The sequence below is a fragment of the Euphorbia lathyris genome, chromosome 6 (assembly GCF_963576675.1).
Source record: "Euphorbia lathyris chromosome 6, ddEupLath1.1, whole genome shotgun sequence".
Classification (NCBI taxonomy): domain Eukaryota; kingdom Viridiplantae; phylum Streptophyta; class Magnoliopsida; order Malpighiales; family Euphorbiaceae; genus Euphorbia; species Euphorbia lathyris.
Window position 1 is genome coordinate 58790908 of NC_088915.1, and position 18987 is coordinate 58809894.

The 18987-nt window shown below is 33.8% G+C and overlaps 1 protein-coding gene across 1 annotated transcript; it reads right to left on the minus strand.

Moving 5' to 3' along the window:
* Positions 1 to 3019: 3019 nt before the first annotated feature.
* LOC136232459 (protein STICHEL-like 3) lies at positions 3020 to 9622 on the minus strand. Its single transcript, XM_066021639.1, has 6 exons — positions 6344 to 9622; positions 6012 to 6231; positions 5261 to 5821; positions 3772 to 4336; positions 3540 to 3603; positions 3020 to 3414 (listed from the first exon to the last, which is right to left on the minus strand). The coding sequence occupies exons 1-6, from the start codon at positions 8429 to 8431 to the stop codon at positions 3319 to 3321; spliced, it is 3594 nt and encodes a 1197-aa protein (XP_065877711.1). The 5' UTR covers positions 8432 to 9622; the 3' UTR covers positions 3020 to 3318.
* Between the last annotated feature and the right edge of the window lie 9365 nt (positions 9623 to 18987).

An 18987-nucleotide genomic window follows, 5' to 3' on the forward strand; every position in this document is an offset into this window, starting at 1 on the left:
ATACTTTAAATATTTTCTGTTTTATTTTTAGAATCAATAAAACTAACTTTTATCAATCTAACTATAAAACTAATAGATTTTGTTATAATGATTATCAACCAAAATAATTAGGAACATATGCATAATCAATTTTAATTAAAATTTAATTAAAACTTATTTATCTTTAGAATTAATTAATCAAAACAGTTTTGTTAATTAACCTAACAATAAATATTTATTCAATCTGATTGAAAAACCTTTTATTTTTCATATATGAAATAACGGATTTAACGGAGGCTCTGATACCACTGAAGGAAAATAGGCAAACGTTTGGCAGCGGAAATATAAAATTTTTAACCTATTTCCTTTAACCAAGATCCGTTAACCGTTATTTCATATAAAGAGGGATAGAAGGAAATACCTTTTGAAGTTGTATCTACTGTTGCAATCGTAGTGCCCACAACTCTTACTCCGAGTTCCCGAGCACAAAACAAAAACACAATTCAAAAGATGATTAGAACTCAGCCGTATAAAAGCAACCAAAGCAGATTGCCTCTAATAAATCAACACAAGATCAAGGATTAAGAGAAAAAGATGAAAAATCAATTGAACGGAAGCAAGCGGTGAAGAATCGATCCACTACGGTAGGGGTCGAATTTTCTCTCTCCCGGGATTACTTGTCATGGCCGAAATTCACATTAAGGGGGGTATATATAGCATCTTCCATCTAAACCCTAGTTAGCTAGAATTAGGTTACTGAATAAGAATTTAATTCGGAATAAAATTCTTATTGTTATTATCTATAATCATATTTAATTATAAAGATAATAATAACTTATTGATAAGATAATAATAGAAGCAATTTAATCTCATTAAACCTTCTAACTTATTTATCCTATAATTAATTTAATTCATAATCATAATCTAATTATAATTGTTTGAATTAAATCAATTCCTTTGTGTATTTAATACACTGAATTCGCCCCCTATACTACTGGGCCTTAGTGGACTCAGTTGGGCTTCCGTCAATTAATTAACATCTGTTTCTCTTTCGGGTTCCAAGTCTTATGTGTTACCCATTAGGTTCTTATTGCTTCTAGCTGTATGCAACTATTAAATTAATTTTCTCAGAATTATATTTAATCTTTGCATAACGGAATGAGTACGCGAACTGTGATTGGTAGATCCGAAACATTCCCCCAGAGCTATAAGAAGACAAGTCGATTCTGTCGTTGACCTTTCCGTATTAGTTACAGTATAATTCGATCCTTTGTCAACTACATCCTTGAACAGAATCTTATGACTATGGGCAATGTCAAGTCACATATAGCGAGACGTTCGTTTTACTTGTATAGGCCGAGTTAACTCCAATTAGATAGGTTAAGTGAAATCTGCATTTCAAGTCTTAAGCTATCACCTTGCAAGGATTTAGAGTTAAGTCTTCCACAAGCGATCCTTGGACGTATCTCACATTTATCAGGAGTGACAAATGCTCAATCCAATGTATAACTATCCTGCAATTACTTACTGTGATACCCAACGTCTGCCGTACACACCCCAGAGTCATCATTGTTATGGATCGTGTTACAACAGGATCAAAATATCACATTCCATAATCCAGAATCACTAATTAACATTCCTTTGAGTCTTAGGATTACTTATACCTATTAATATCAATGAGATGAACATGTGACAAAGATAAATCTACCCATTCTGTTATCTCAAGTCGGGTCCCCAATCCTAATGAACTCCATTCATTGGATCCATGTAACTGTCCAGATATCTGCATATCTGAAGCTTGTGAGATCAGCTCTCTGTCTCGACAGAAAATATTGTTACATGCAAGTCTCAACAGTGTTATGTCAATCCCTATTCAAAACATATCACTTGACTTGAGGTGGCTTTAAGTTTATTAGTTTATTATAATGTTTCGTCTCACTTCATGCTTGTATGAACACTTTATAATCACTTTAAATAAACTCAGAGATTTCCTTTTATTAGACTTATTTAGTTCTTTAAAGGGGGTTGCCTTTATACAGTTATGAAACCATATCTTATTAAAACAAATGATATAAAAAAACAATTCATTTACATTAGGTTTATATCCTGAAACAATTGTTTATAGGACACTAAACCCCAACAATCTGCTCCTAAATCGGACTATTGACGTGCCTTGGCAGATTCGCAAAAGCTGGCTGAAATGCTTGTACCAATACTCCATGATGAAAATTGCGGTTTCCCACATCTTCCGGAAGGGCAATGGTGGCACTCCGCTCCAGCTTTATGTCATGACTTCATTTTAGAAGACATTTGTAATCATGCGCTGTTTCATTTTTCATGATTTATTTTCTTCCTTGTTTCGCTTGTAAGACATTTTCTTATTATTCAATTTTATTTTGGGTTTGTGGGATAGAGCCGGGGGTGCCAACTTGGCTGGGATATCCGTGCTCTCCTCACTCGTCCCGACTTTTATTAAAAAAAAAAAAACCTAGCAGGGGGAAGACAAAAGTCAAAATTGTAAATTCTCTTCAGTTACTAAAATAACATTCAAATTAATTAGGAGGACGATGACAGAGTCCACAGATGAGTTGATCTTTTTTCTTCTAACGTTTCACATTGCCTGCTTTTTAGTTCCATTTCAAACTAAGCTTTCATTTCAGTCAATTGAATAATTCAAACAATCCCAATTTCTAGGATTGAATAATATTATACATTTTTTTCAATTAGTATTATAATTAGATTTGTTAAGTACAGAATCCATATTAATATATCAAGAAGATTCTAAATAAATGAACTAAAAAAGAGATTATTTATTATTGCTTTTTTTTAGGTCTAATTTATGATTGCTTGTTTAATGCAAAGTCAGGATACAATACCTAACAATTTGTTCCGTGTAAACTCATTCTGGCGTATGATTTGGGAATTACAAGCCTCCTTTCAAAACAAACATTCTACAATTTCAAATCTTATGCTAAAAAGGAAACAGTCATATGGCTATACACATGGACGGATCTACAAGGGGACACGAACATCCATTGATCGCCCGAAAACTATATTGAACCTGTGTATTGAGTTGAGTTATAATTTTTTAGGATAAAGACAACCATAAACATTGAACCACTGTCTGTCGGTGAATCCTGGATCCGCCACTAGCTATACGCATTCATTAATGGAGGATGGATGGATGGTATACTAATTAATAGTTTCCTACATTCTCATCATAAATTACTCTTTTCTTTTATTCAAGAATAAACAACAACTAACCTTGTGGTACCAAGTAAAATGGAAATTTGATGTCTAATTACACAACTAATAAGGATCCAGTTTTTTTTTCTGCTTCTACCGTGGAGATTTTGAAGAAAGACATTTTCCACATGAGACCAGCTTCAGCAACGAATGAGTCCTTCTTCGAGTCCGAACTTTCAAACGTGAAAGCTGCACAAAAAATGAATTATGAACAACTCCGTTTATTTCAATACAATTATTAAAACCACACCACATCCTTCTGTTGCTGTGTTGTTCTAGCACATCACTGATTCTCAAACAAAATGATTTCTTACCTTTCGACGGGTCACTCTAGATGCTTTCCAGCATAGCAAACTTCGTGATCTCGGTTCCAGTCTCCTGTTAAATTAGAGAAGATAAATGTCAATAAAATTAATGCAAACTGTAGAACCTATTTTGCAATATTATTCATTAAAAAAGGGTTTCAGTTGCACTATTTAGTTAGCAACTCGAAGCAAGAGTAAGAAGTGACAAGGCAATCGGGGGAAGAACATAGAGTATACGTACAAGTTCTCTTGTTCAAGCTTTTCAGCTATAGAAACTGCTTTTCGTTTGGACCATGCGCTTTGTTGAACGCATCCTTCAGCTTGCTGAATTACATGTGCAAGGGAAACCTTGCTTCTCACAAGGCTCTTGCTCTGACTCAGCTCACTGACTTTTCTTCTTTCAGACAACGCCACGTTGCTAGGTTTCTTATGTGAAACTGCTAATTCTCCCAAACTTGCACGCTGCACGCCTCTTTTGCTAGATTCTGAATTCTTGTCAACATGTTCATTAACTTTGGGTTCCCTAGGAGAATCTGGAAGTTCAACAATCTCACTCCTCCCTACATCAAGAGATTCTCCTGCCCTTGGCATTCTACTTCCGATCACGGACTCCGGCTCTGCAGCCATCTGAGATGAAACATTCTTTGAAGCTGGTAGTATAAGTGGTGCATTCTTTGATTCATATCTAATTTCAATCGTCACTGGTGACCCGAGAACAGACTCGAATGCTTGTAAAATATGAGCCTTAAACTTCTCTGCCTTCGATTTAGTGAGATGTGAACTGAACAATAACTCTACAGTTGGAGCTGCAAACAGAACAATTAAATTAAAACAGTCAACATAACAATGTTATTGCTGTGACATCTTACGCAAGTACCGACATTCGAAAATTTCTCATAATACGAGAGAAAATGAAACAATAAGAGCACAGATTGCCTAACTACAGGATCCAACACAGGCACAATTTTTAAGATTTGGTTTTTCTTAACTTCCAGGAATCACATCATCATGAAAAAAAAGGAAAGTGTAACTCAGACAGCAGCACATGTCATAAACACACGAGAAAAATGCACTTTATTGAATATGGTGATTCCAGAAGTTAAAGAATCGCTTTACAAAAAATTCATGAACAGAAGCATGAGTGTTCTAAATATTCCCTAACAAGAAGTATATCCTCCAGCAATTTGTGAAACCAATGTAAAAACAGTATAGATGAACAACATATAGAAAAGCACATCCACACCCCTAAAGGGATCTTCGACGGTATTTTCTGTTTGATGCTTAGTCTCAAAAAAGAATATGTAATTTTTAACAAATTTCTGTCCATTGACCCTCCGAGTATTTGGTTCTGGTTCTGGCTCGGGCACTGACACTGGTAGTGGTGTTAGGACTAGAGTACTAAAGAGTGATGCTCTATAAGTAATTTTGCATGTGATAGGCATTATAACAGTGAAATGTAATTGCTTACATTCACGGAACATCACTAATCATGCCCAACAAAAAACACAGCGAAAACCGCATCAAGCATATGACATTTTCAAACATAGATACAGAAAAATGAATATAGATTTGACAACCTTAAGGATTTCAGATATAATTCAGATTCTACAAGCTATAATGGTATCTAAACAATTGCAAGTTCTCCATATTGCAAAAACATTCATGCATAAAAAGCAATACTGACCCATGTATGATGAAATTACAAAAACATATATATATATCAGTATTACCTGCACCAAAACTGATATAGATGAGATTTCCTTCTTGATACAGGAACTCCCTTACACTGTTGAATTGAATTTTCCCGAGCACCTCCAACCAAATTTCTTCATATCCTTTACGGCTTTTACCTGAAACCTGCCTGCAATTTCCCCCAACTGTATCAGACCAGAGTGCAGATGCCCACTGATGAGCCATCCCAGCCCCTCCATTTTGCTTCTTATCCGGACGAATATAATTTGATGTATCATTGATATGGAAATCACCAGAAGTTCCAGGGAGATTTTCAAATGCAATTTGCGCTGACAAGCCTCTAGTATGATGGGCAATTTCAGCACGTTCAGTGCCTTTCCTGGATACACCTCTTCCATTTGGGTTATTCGGGGGCAGAGGGCTATGGTTAAAACTAGTTTCTGTAGAAGAGCTAGGCAGCATATATTGCTGATCGGGAGCAAGTTGAAGCAATGCAGCTGTTAGCCATGTTAATTTGTCATTTGACATCCTAAGTTGCTTTTCAGCCTCCGACAACGTTTTAAGTGCTTGACGCAGTTTCTCCATATGTTCTTTGGACACTGGAACAAATTATTTTGTTATTGAAGTTTTATATAAAAAAATAAGATACTGAAATACACAGATTCAACTTTATATCAGTCAATACACCTAATATACCAATAACAATTAACTAAGCCGAATTTAAGATGCACATAGATTACTCAACCGGTTCTCACCGACATAAGAACAACAACAAACTTTCAAACTCACATGGTTGTCTTCTAAAGAACTTCCTTCTATTCCTGTCTTTTGTGAAATCATAACTACCAGCCAATATATCAGTGATCACTGTAGCAAGTTGCGACATTAAAGCTAATGGCTCAACGCCAGTTTCCATTATCACTCTCAAATTCTTCACAGTGTTTACCGTGTCTGCAGATAATGCTAAATCAAGAAGATCTACCAACTTTTCATCAGAGATAAGCCCAACCTGTATCGTACATGCACGGTAGGAATTATTAGGCAGCATAGTAAAAATGCCAAAAAAAAAAAAAGTAACACAAATGAACTGAAATTCTGGTTGAAAAATGAGAAATTCTTACCAATTCCTGAACTAAAGGAACGAATATCTTTAGGCCTAACAAACTCAATTGTTCTAGTGTCATCTCTGCATCCCTCAACGAACCATCTGATCGGGATGCAATAAGCTTAAGAGCATCCTTCTCAATATCTATAAATTCTTTGGACGCAATCCACTGTAAAGTGTAGATAATATCTGCATCTTTCAGCTTTGGAAAAAAGAATTTCTGACACCTGGATATAATTATATGAGGCAAAACATCAAGACTTGAGCTGACTAGGACAAAAACTACACGTCTGGGTGCTCGATCAATGACCTTTGTTATGGCACTCCAGCAATCAGGGGAAAGAGTATCACAGTCATCAAAAATAAAAACTCTGTACTGTGAAGGGAGGTGGGAAATAATCATATTGTCAAGCAGATCCATAATGCTCTCAAAATCAAAATTACTGACGGGACCAATTTCCCTTACATTTCGACTCTTGCCCATATCATGTGCAACACAAGAATTACAATAGCCACAAGGTTTGGGATGTTCAGTAGACTGACAATTCAAAGCCCTGGCAAATATGCGAGCACACGAGGTTTTTCCAGTACCATGAGGCCCATAAAACACATATAGCAACCCAATCTTTCTTCTCATGACCGCATTGGAAAGAGCTTGTGCTACCAGATTTTGGCCAACCAGATCTCTGAAAGTTTTAGGCATGTATTTTTGAGTCAAATTTTGATGCCTGCGAGTGTGATGACGCCGAAGGTTCCGTTGCCCACCAGACCTAGCTTCGGAGGCAAGGTCAGAATCGACATCGTTCTTCAGTAAATGATCAGCATATATACCAAGCTCACCGGAATAGTCATGCACCCAACCAGCATTGTCCGCGCTTTCTAGGGATCCAGAAGCATCAACTAATAGAGGCAGAGCCTCAGCATCAGATTTGGTAGATGAACCAGAATAATTAGAAGCCACAGGCATATTCCGACCATCTCTCTCTTGGGAACCTATGCCACCTCTCCTTAGCCTTGATTCTGACAGACCGCAAGACAAACTCCTACCGGCCATGTCGAGAAATGTTTTACCTCGGTTATGAATCCTTGACCAATTCCAGGGAATCCCACATCCATTTTTAGGGATTCTTGTGACATTATGATCCCCTAATTCTTCTTCTTCCTCCTCCAGGTGATACCTTGGTCTGGCTGATCCTTGAGCCAGTGAATTAGAAGCCACAGACATTTCATTCTGAGCTCCAACGTCTCGAGAAGATGGTGTAGCCCTAGTTCTTCTGGCACCTCGAAACTTCCGCCTTTTAACCCTTCTGGGTCCAGTATAACCACGAACACTAGTCTCTGGCTCTTCGCCAATATGTTCCTGTTGGGACAGCCTTCCATGCCGATGAATATTTGAAGAAGCTACATCACTATCCAATATAACCTCATTCAGCTGCTCCGAAAGGGTCTTAATATGAAAATCCTGACTATGCTTCCCCTTTTGTTTGCTTTTTCTAGATTTAGATTCTGAATTCCTCGAAACAACATCATTAACCAAACCATTAACATCATGATCTTGCACAAGTTCCTCATTACTACCTAAAAGTTCAGCCCTGTTGCTCTTCCGGCTGGATTCTTCTCTTTTACTTCTCCTGTTATCCCAAGATCCGCTCTTGCTACTATGGTCACTCAAAATAGCTGCTACCCCATCATTTCCACCACCAAGTTCACCAGGAACAACCTTTGATGGTGCTAGACTGAAGGATGGCGAGCCACCGGACAATCGCCTACCTTCCCTTCGACGATCACTGCCAACTGACCTTCTACCCTCAACTGACCTTCTACCCTCAACAACTGTGGAATCCACGTCGCCTTTCTTTGGAAGCAAATCAACAACGGAAGGCGAGTGCCATGAAGGAGGACTCGCAGAAGGGTCCCTTAAAGATCGGGACCTCTGAAGAACTATGAGGTCTCTCATTAACGACCTATCAGTCAGCATTGGACTTTGTTTATGCATATGATTTTTCAGATGAATGCAATTAGTTAAATGGATGTGGTTGCGAAGATGATCACTGATATGACCATTTGCATCCTTCAGAATCCTATTACGGACAGCCTTGGTCATGATCAGAAAGTTAATGCATATTATAGCAGAGCCTCTTGTAATTTAACAAAACAATCAAATAATATGGCAATTCCCCCCAAATCTTCAAAATTAAGCAACTTACCATTAACTGGAAAAGCCCTTAAAAATGCCAAAGTTCCAGCAATTAGAGATCGTTCATAGCATTTATTGGCAAGAGTGATATCCTCTTCTGTAATGATTACTCCAGAAGTCCACAAGCATCGCCCTAAGAACCAAAAATTCTTCGCAATCACCGTCATTTCCTTCGGATGAAAAACTAGAGGAAAGGCAGAAAGACCCCAAACCCATGGAACTAAATTTTTGATCTTAAGCTTTTACCTAATCCCCAACTTGTATATATCACTACTCATCAGAATCTCATGCTACTCCAATGTATAAGATTCAAGAAAGAAAACCCTTCATCTAACCACACAAATCATGTATGCTAAGCAGCTACAACATACCCAACAAGCAAAAACTCGATCTTTCCATCAAAAGAGCAAACTTTCTAACAGAATGGGGAGAGAAGAAGCATAAAAAGAAAGAAGCAAGAATCACACTTCATTCACCTGAAAATTCCCAAAAAGCAAAAACGACCCGTTTGGATCATTAAAGCCACCAGATTAGATCTCTCTCTCTACTCTCTGCTTGAACAACCAACTTCACATGCACTTCACGAGAAGAAAGAGTTCCTTTTCACAGAAAACAATCACTTCAGAAACCCACAAAGCCCTAGAAAGAGAAACTAGAGAGTGAAAAAGAGAGCACAGTATGTTTTAGTGAGAGAAATGAGATCTATTAGAGAGAGAAAGTCTGGGCACACTCCCACAGAGCCACTAAAGCGGTGTGTCTTCTTGTTTGAGCATGCAGGTGCAGAAATTGGTTAAATATTCATTAAATTAAATAAATGCAATTTTATATTTATGTATTTGGCATTGCCATAAAAGAGAAAAAGATAGAAAATTTTGAAAACTGAGATTTTGAAAAGGGGGCAGAACAGAAGAGTTCCGTTCTGTTTTTATCTCTGGCTGGGGGTATTGTATATAGCCGTTTTTTTGTTGGGTCTACAGTTTATATATAAATAATTTAGGATTAAACTGCTGATGATGGAGATGGAGATGGAGATGGGGACCTCAAGAAGTTTCAAAGATATGTTCTTTTTCTTTCCCTTTTGGTTTACTACTCTGCTTTAATTTTTTACTGAACAACTTTTATAAAACTGAAACAAGAGTCTGTTTCTATATTTGCTCACATTTATTCAAACATTCCAATATAAATTTGAAAACTTTACCATTAAAGAGAAATAGAATTAGAGAAGTAAGTAAGTTATTGAAAACAGGAAAAAAGATAAGCAGGAATCTTCTTGACTTGGTTTCATTCTTTTTAACAAGTTTTATTATAATAAGCTCCTTTGTTGAAGGTGAAGACAAAAAGAGTTACAGCCTGTTGCCACCATAAGAATACATAGTTCTATTTTTATCTTTTTACATATCAATAATTTATGCCTCTATGATTAAGCTAATTACACTTGTATCTTTTATGTTTTTTTAACTGTAATTTATATGTTCTTACATTTTGATTATGATATAATCTTCCTTCAAAATGACGGAGACAGAAACACCACATAAGGCTACATTAGGTCGCTAAACATTTCGGAAGAACGACTCTCATGTAATCTTCTTTTGGAATGACTTGAATGACATCAACCGTTTGCGGAAGGACCGTAACTCCCATTTGCCTATCATGTGCAATCCTCGCCAAGTAGTCGGCACATTTATTTTCTCTCGAACTTCCTCAAACTTATGTAAAAGCAGTTGAATATTACGAATCAAATATGTAGATGGATGATGAATTGAGCATTTATGATTAATAATATTAACCACTTCTAAGCAATTAGATTCAACAATTAATTGAGAAACATGTTGCTTAACTGCCACCCTCAAACATGAGTAAATGCCTCACAACCTAATAAAAGCAGCCGATTTCAATATCATGCAGAAAATCATAAACCTATTTCCCTCCACCATCACGGATAACCCCCCCTGCAACTATCTTGCCACTAATCTCCTTTCTATATCCATTTTTATTAAGCTTAAACAAATGTTTGTTCGTTTTAATCCACCCAAACCACAACTACTGCTTCTCAGAGCAATTAACAACATCAGACAAAAGGGACCAGCTACAAATGATTTCTGCCACACGCGTGTTGACAACAACTCCTTTCTCTCTGGGATAGTAAAATCCAATAGCTTTAAGAACCATTTATTCCCAATAGGTTTGCGTCCTCTTGGTAGATCAACGAGTTGCGAAACTTAGTTTGATCTTGTAGAAGTCATCTCTTCTTCCATTTTCGTAATCTGTTTGTCCGTATCCGGGCATGAGAGAGCCTCTTTGATGTTACTAGGCTCCACATCATCCTGAGGAGTAACTAAAAGAGTCGTGCCTTTGATATTGAATCGTCGACATTCAAATGTTTTCATTTGAGTACAACATGGCTTTAAATCTTGACAAACATCTTGTATATATTTATCATATTCGAAATACTCCCGCTCGAACCAAGTTTAATATTCTCATAAGAACTATGAAGCACGCTCCCACTTAAGGTAAGATCTAAATCATTCGTAATGTATTGAGGTGTTGGATCATAATATTGTTTCTCAATATTCCTCCCACATGAATGGAGAAATCTGTTAGAATCTAATTCCTTATTTAAAGTGAGATCTTGGTCCACTTCCATTATCTTATGAAGCTCATTCTCTAAGATAATGATATCTCGTGATTCAATTTATGTTACTTGTCTTTCTTCATTTTCTCCCACTAGGACGTATCCCTTTGATACGTCTAGGTATCTTATGAAGATACACATTTTGCCTCTCGCGTCTAGTTTTCCAAACTTTCTCGAGGTGTCGTGGGCGAAAATAGTACAATCCAATGGTTTAAGCATACTCAAATCGGAGCTGCAACATGTTCATAGCTTGTGTGAAGTGGAGGTAACAGTTTTAGAGGTTGCTCGGCTTAGCATATAGGTGATTGTTAGAAAGACATCTCCCTAACATGAACTGGGTAAATTTGTCGGTCCTTTGTATTGTTAGAGTTAAATTACAAGTTTTGTTCCCTTGTATTGCAACCCCTTGAGTTGTTTCCTAGATAGATCCACTTTTATCCGATTGGAATTCGTCGAAAATCAACAAAGGCCTCTCTATCCTTTGTCATGTGGTTTGTTGCACTTAAATCAACAACCTATATAGGATTGAATTTTGTTTAAAGAACATTACTAGATTCATTTATTTCACTCGCATATGAGTTAGTTATTTGTACCTTAGGGGTAGTGCAATATTTTGCATAGTGCCCTTTCAATTGACAGTTGAATGATATGTTCACTTTCTTCTTTTTCATATGCCTTTTGTTATTTTCTATTCCGACTTCTTTATTTCCTTAGCTTGCACACTACCTTTGCCATTGTAACGCTCAATTAATCTGAAAATTTGGAATTATTTCCCATTGAGTGTGAACCAACATAGTTTGCCTCAAGATTAATCTAAATTGATACAAGGTGTTCCTCCTCAAGTTCTAGGTGGAGAATGACAACATCGAAGATTTCATCCCATTCGGAGTGTGTCAGATGCATCTTCATATGCCCCCAATTATTCAGTAGAGAGCGGATAACAACTTGAGCCTTTAACTCATCTGCCAACTGGTGACTTGCATTATTGAGCTCCTAATCATGTTCGACATCTCTCTTAGATGCTTCACTTTAGTGATATCTACCTATTTATTGTTTTTTTTGTTTATTGTTCCCTTTCTGTTCAGATTTTTCATTCTGATTGTCTTTACCGTTGCCCTTGCCCTTGCTAAAAATATGTCTATGTGTTCTTACCTTGTTTAGTTGGAGAGGAGACAATATAGTTTATTTCAGTAGTTATCGTATTTGCGAGTAAACGGTCCTCTTCCAATTCGAGATGTTTTCTACCATAATCAAAGGTTCTTATGGTAGTAGAATGGGTTAAGTGCATTTTCATATACTCTCAAGTATTAGGCAAAGAGCAGATAATTGCCTGGACTTTCTGCTCATCAGTCATCATACGTCTTGTTTGAGTTAAGCTGCATGATCATGTTGGACATTTGTTCGAGATGTTTCTTCATGTCATGATCAGGTCATTTCTTATAATTATCAAACTTGATGGTCAGAAATCTAAGTTTTATCATGGGAAAACCTTCAAAATCTTGTTCTAGGGTTTGCCAGAGATCCCTATCAATTTGATGAACACAGTATTGTTGTGTCAAGTCATCTTCCATAGCACTAAGTATGATAAGAAAAGCAGTAGTTATTCCCATTCATTTTGAGATCTTTGTTCAATTCAGCAATGATTGAGGATGCAGTTGCCATTGTAATAAATTGATCAACATTTAATCGCACATATTAATAGGAAGTTATCTTTGTCAATATGTTTACGTTCTCTATGCAACTTATACTTAATCAACAAATTTGCTCACTAGATTTAAATTCGAAAAAAAAGACCTAACTAGACTCTAATCACCTTCCATTTTCTAATGACCACCTTTACTAATAAGATACAATTATGCATTGAGAATGATGTTTTATGGATTAACATGCATCATATACAAGATGGATACTAATTCTATTGTTCTATGCTTAGTTATCTAAGTTATAATTTCTGGATATAACTAGTATTTAATATCTAAATAATAAATAATTTCATATTTAATATCGTCAAACTTTATTAAGAAAAATGAAACAAGAACAATAATTAATATCTATATCCATAAACTAATAGAAACTATCTCAAAGCTTCTAATTAACTCTTATTGTACCTAACCAATCAAACTAAGTTATAAAAAAGTTTGATTTTTGGTCACGTGACCATATCTTTCTAACTGGGATAGCGTTTCGAAGTTTCTCAGTTAGTTCATTCGGGACTCGACCAAACTTTCTCTTGTAACACGAAGTTGCAATTTTTTTTTCCAGATCTTAGTTCCATGTAGGAATTAGCTTTAGGCATAGTTACTCCTAGGAAGATTAAACATTCCATGAAAGTCACTATAGTTGGCTTATAGCTCATTCTGATGAACCTTCAACATTCAGCTAATAAATTTCTCAAATTTGGAGCTAAAAGTGACTTTCTTAAAGTTCTAAACAACAGTCTTTGGTCTAACCTAGGTGCTAAACCTCCTGCCATTATTTCCCTTTGCATCATGATGATATGGGATGATATTTCCTGAATATCATCGCGTCAAGCAAACTGACTCATCTTGCAACGTTTGATTTCCTTCACCAAATTATTTAGCATGTAATCTGAACATGATAGTGAGCGATAATGGAAACTATGATAGTAAAAGTCGTATCTGCTAAAAAAAATAGAATCAGTAACTAAAAATTTCTTAACCTTTATTATCACGAACGAATTTTGAACAATTCTATATGGTCCAAAATATTTTTTTTTGGAATTATTCAAATTTTTCTTAAATATTCTATAATTTCTATGAATTTTAAAAGTATTTCTATAATTTTAAAATGATTTTTTAATCCACTTTAATTCAAAAATAAATATTCTATTCATCAAAAAATTAAACAAAATATCCCAAAAAATAAAATAAAAAATATTTAAATAAGGTCTAAAAAAATGGAGATAAAAACACCTTCATAAGATATTGCACACGCTAAATAACGCATAAGCATCTGCGATTCATGCGCTGCCAGGTGGCACCCTATGATTGGGCACGTGGTGCCCGCGAACCAATCATGAAGCGCCACAAAGACAACGAGGTGGTCCGAGTGGCCCATGTGATGCCTTTTCGCCTCTTATTCGTCACCGAGTTTGTCCCGTCCTAGGATTCTTGGGGTCTCTAGTCACGTTGGTGAGGTCACATTTTCGAAACGATAAGTCGAGTTTTAGATATAGACATCATATGCTTTGTCTGAGACTGAGATAGTGTTTTAAAGTAAAAAAAAAAACAGATTCCCTACTGCAGGAACACCGTATATTGCGATTTATAGTATATTTTAATGTAAAAACTACAAAACGCGTTCCAATTATATAAAAATTAATCCTAACATATTAATTTTTTATATGGATATATTTATCGTTTCGACTATTAATCCTAAATTAATTAACTAGAACACAAGTTCTAGCGCTCTGATACTAATAAAGGATTTTTACTATCCAAATAATCAAATGAATTCAAATACGAGTTTGAGGCTTTCCTTTTAGAGCTTTGATTAATCTTGAGTAGGTAGCAGAATAATCTTTTAGAACCACGAACTTGTATTACCAGTCATGTATTTCCCATGCCAAAATTATTTGGGAGGAAGAATGATAATTAATCCACGATCTATGTATTTCCCATCTGATTTTTTTATTATTTATTATGTCCGACTTAACCTTCTATTTATAGGTTAGGCTTCCTTATCCTTCAAGAATTAGACAATAATTAATTCATGTTCAAATAATGATTCTAATTCCTGACTAGATTAGTATTCTTAATTAATTAACCAATTAGCTAGAATTAATTCAAGTAGGATTCTTAATTATCTAATTTCTTAATTAGATAAATATTTGAATCCAATAAGAATTTCACCCGAACTCGACTTTAATCCGGGTGGAAATTCTTATATTTATCTGTTTTGTATATATGAAATTACACATGAAAAAATTTATATTTTGTTAATGGGGTTTAAAATTGCTCCGCATACCGAAAAATATTATGGAAGAAAATATTTTTCCGTTTTTTCGATTTTTGTTTACTTAAGAAAATAAGTCAATGAAAAAATTTAAAGTAGTCAATATAAAAATATATGAAAAAAGTGAGGAAAATATTTTACTTTTTACAAAGAGTAAAACATTTTCTTAAGTTTTTGTATTTATTTCATTCATTCTTACTCTTTTGAAAATGGTAATCATCCACTACTTTTTCACGTTTTCTGATATTATAGTTAAATATTGAAAAATATTTTATTTCCAACACACAAAAAATCATTACCTAATATTTCCTAAAAAAAACAATATTTTTCTGATAAACAAACAGACCCAAATTGCAATATTTTATAAGTAGATCTTTTCGGAGGTGCCAACCTGGTTGGGATGTCCGCTGGGTTAGGTCCGTATTTCAATAAAAAAAAATAAGTAGATACTAAATTTATATTTTTTTTCAATAATTATAGATTAAATATACTTTATCCCACTATAGTATATAGATGTTGGATTCAGATCCTCTCCCATTCAACTTAAACGGGAGAGGTTCTGTTTAATAGATTCTGGTCCTTCATTTAAGATGAAGGGCCAAGATCAAAACCCTATGTGATTATTAGATATTTTCAACGGAAAATTCATTTTTTTCTTTAATCTCTTCTTTTCTTTTACTCTATTTAATTTTTTCCTTTTTCTACCATTCCTCCTCTTCTTCTCCACTTTCTCTCAGTTTCTGTAAATTGAACAAGTTAATTAATGATAAGAGAATATAAAAACACCAAATTCATTACCAACTAAACATGTGTCCTGCCTCATTTTAAATTCTTTTGGCACTTTTTATTAAGTTAAAACTCAACAATTAATTGGGACCAAAAAAAATAAAAAGCATCATTAGGATTTTGGTTTTTTATTTTTTGGTTTATTAAACATTTAATTTTTAATTTTAATTTTAATTTATATACATTAAGTTCCTGATCATTTATTTTTTTTATCTTATTAAATCATTGATTATCAAATTAGTAAGTTGTGAACATCTAATTCTGTTAAAAACACGTTATTAATTTCATCCGTATTTAAAATTAAAATATATAATGTTTACGGTTTGAATTAGGATTCGTACAGTTTACCATAGCTACATTACACATCCAAAACTGTTTTCAAACAGTAAAAGAATACAAATTTTGAATGCAGTGAAATGAATAAGACTGTGTTAACCGAATTTTATGTTCAAAATTAATTTTAAGGGTTTGAGATAAAAAAATAAATAAATGATAAATGACTTGTCAAAATAAAAAATTAAGAGCTTAATGAAAAAAATAAAAAATCAAGGGCCTAAAGATGTTTTTTGCCCAAAAAAAATCAAGAACATGAAATGAAATCTATAAAATACCCCTCCTTCCTGAAACTAAATTGAGAGAGAGAGACAGAATAGAGAAGAAGAGTGATGATAGCTAAAGGAAAGGAGTGGGTTTGATGGAGAGAAAAAATGGATAAAGGAGATTAAAGAAAAAATGGATTTTCGATAAAAAAAAAAAAAACAAGAAAACTAATAATCACATAGGGTTTTGATCTTGGCCCCAGAATCTATTGAACAGGACCTCTCCCGTTTAAGTTGAACGGGAGAGGATCCAAATCCATAGATGTTAACTGTTAACTAGAGGGTGTCTAAAATACTTGAGCCGTACTTGCTTGTAGATAATTTAAAGTTTCCAATAAACATATATATCTAAATCTAATTGATATTACATAAATACAGATTAAAATATGGTTTGATTCAAAAAAAAAAAAAAACAGATTAAAATATAGTTTTTTTTTTTTTGATGAAAGATTAAAATATAGTTACATTAATATAACTAACGCCTTTTGTACATTGAATATACAATTAACAGACATATTTTATTAAAAAAAAACAATAAGGTATTAATATTATAATTATAGGGAGTATGAGAGTCACGTGCAAGGATCCAGTAGATGATGAATAATGAGGCATATTGAATGATGTTTTTTCTGATTCTGATGATGCTACTGATTCCTTTTACTATGTACATTGTTTTGTCCTATTCCTCTTCAACTATTCTGACCTTGAAGAGACCTTAGTATGTTTTATGTAACCACCATGCTGATTTTCTTTTTATTCTCTCTTCGTGTAGAGGTATAAATAATCCATGATGTGATAGTAATTTTAATCCCTCCAATATCAAAAATAATTCAGGGATAATCAACAAATTCATCCCTAACATTTTATAGAAATTACGAAGTTAGCCATAATGTATAAATGGTATAAATTTTATCTTAATATTTTTAAACATAATCAATTTTAATTATATGTTACTAAAAAAGTTTAAGAATTTATTTGACTACTATTTAGTTTGCATTTTAGAATAAAACTTTACAAGATCTATAAAGGTATAAAAACGAATATAAAGAGCAAAAATAACCATAAAATGTATTAAAAATATAAAAGAACAATAAAATATATACTTCTCATAAATCCAAATCAGTAGAAAAGCATATGCAATCCAATCATCATTTAAGCCGATCTGAACATTCGGATATGAATCATTTTTTTGTTGCAACCACGTAGATCCATTGATTTACGAACAAGATAAACCGTTTCCGCTCGTGTTAAATTCGAAAAAAATATAATCGAAAGAATAATAGACAACAGATATAATTTAGATGAATAAGGAGATCAGATAAAAATATATGAACACAGACAGAAAAAACACAAAACAATAAAAAAAATACAGAAAATCTAACCAGGTGGGAGGAGGAAGAAGGATGATAAACTTCCCTCTTCCTTTTCAAAATAGATTCACAAAATTAAAAAGGTTGTGTATTTGATATATGATGATGCTCTTAGAAAAAAGGGGAAAGAGATGAGAAGATTTAGCGTGTTATTAATATAATTATAAAACACATGTTAGAATGTTAAAACTAAGTCCGACACATATAAATTAATCATAAATTTTTTTTATCAAAACATTTAAAATATTTACCGTGTTACTAATATAGTTAGAGAAGTTTAGATCTTAAACCTAACGTTTTTAGACAATATCAATTTTACCAAAATTTTGAATAGACTGATTTAATTATTATTTAGTTGTTATATCGGACATTTCAAATATCAATTATGTCTAAAATATTTAATGTGTTACTAACACTGTTATAAAAAAAGTGTTAAAATGCTAACAATTAAGTTTGTCATGTATAAGTTAATCACAACAAAATTTGTCAAAATGTTTAAAATGTTTATGTGTTACTAATATAGTCAAAAATATACAATAAAAAATGTACTAAACTGCTCTAGTTTATCGACAAACTTATTTAAAATGTCTGATCTAACAATTTAATAACAGTGGAACCAGTTTTTTAGAATTTTGGTTAACATATGGCTAAAATTGATCTTGTTTGGAAACATTATGATTAAATTTAAACAATTTCGTACGTTACGATTAAATCGGCACTTCATCAGAAACGTTAGGGTCAAATTTGGACCTTATCCCAATATAGTTACAAATAAGCAATTAAAAAAATTAAGAAATTGCTTGAGTTTATCGACACACTTGTTTGATTAGAATGTTTGATGTGACAATTAAATACAACCAAACCAATATTTTCAAATTTTGATAACGTATGGCTAAAATTAATCTTGCTTTGAAATGTTAGGGCTAAATTTGTACAATTTCATACATTAAAGCTAAATCTACACTTCTCCTAAACTGTTAGGATCGGGGTCGACCCTGATAATTTACGGGTCCTAGGCGGAATAATAAATAAATGCCCCTTTAATAAAAATATTTTACATAAAAAATTAAAATATATTTTAATCCATGATAAATAAATTAA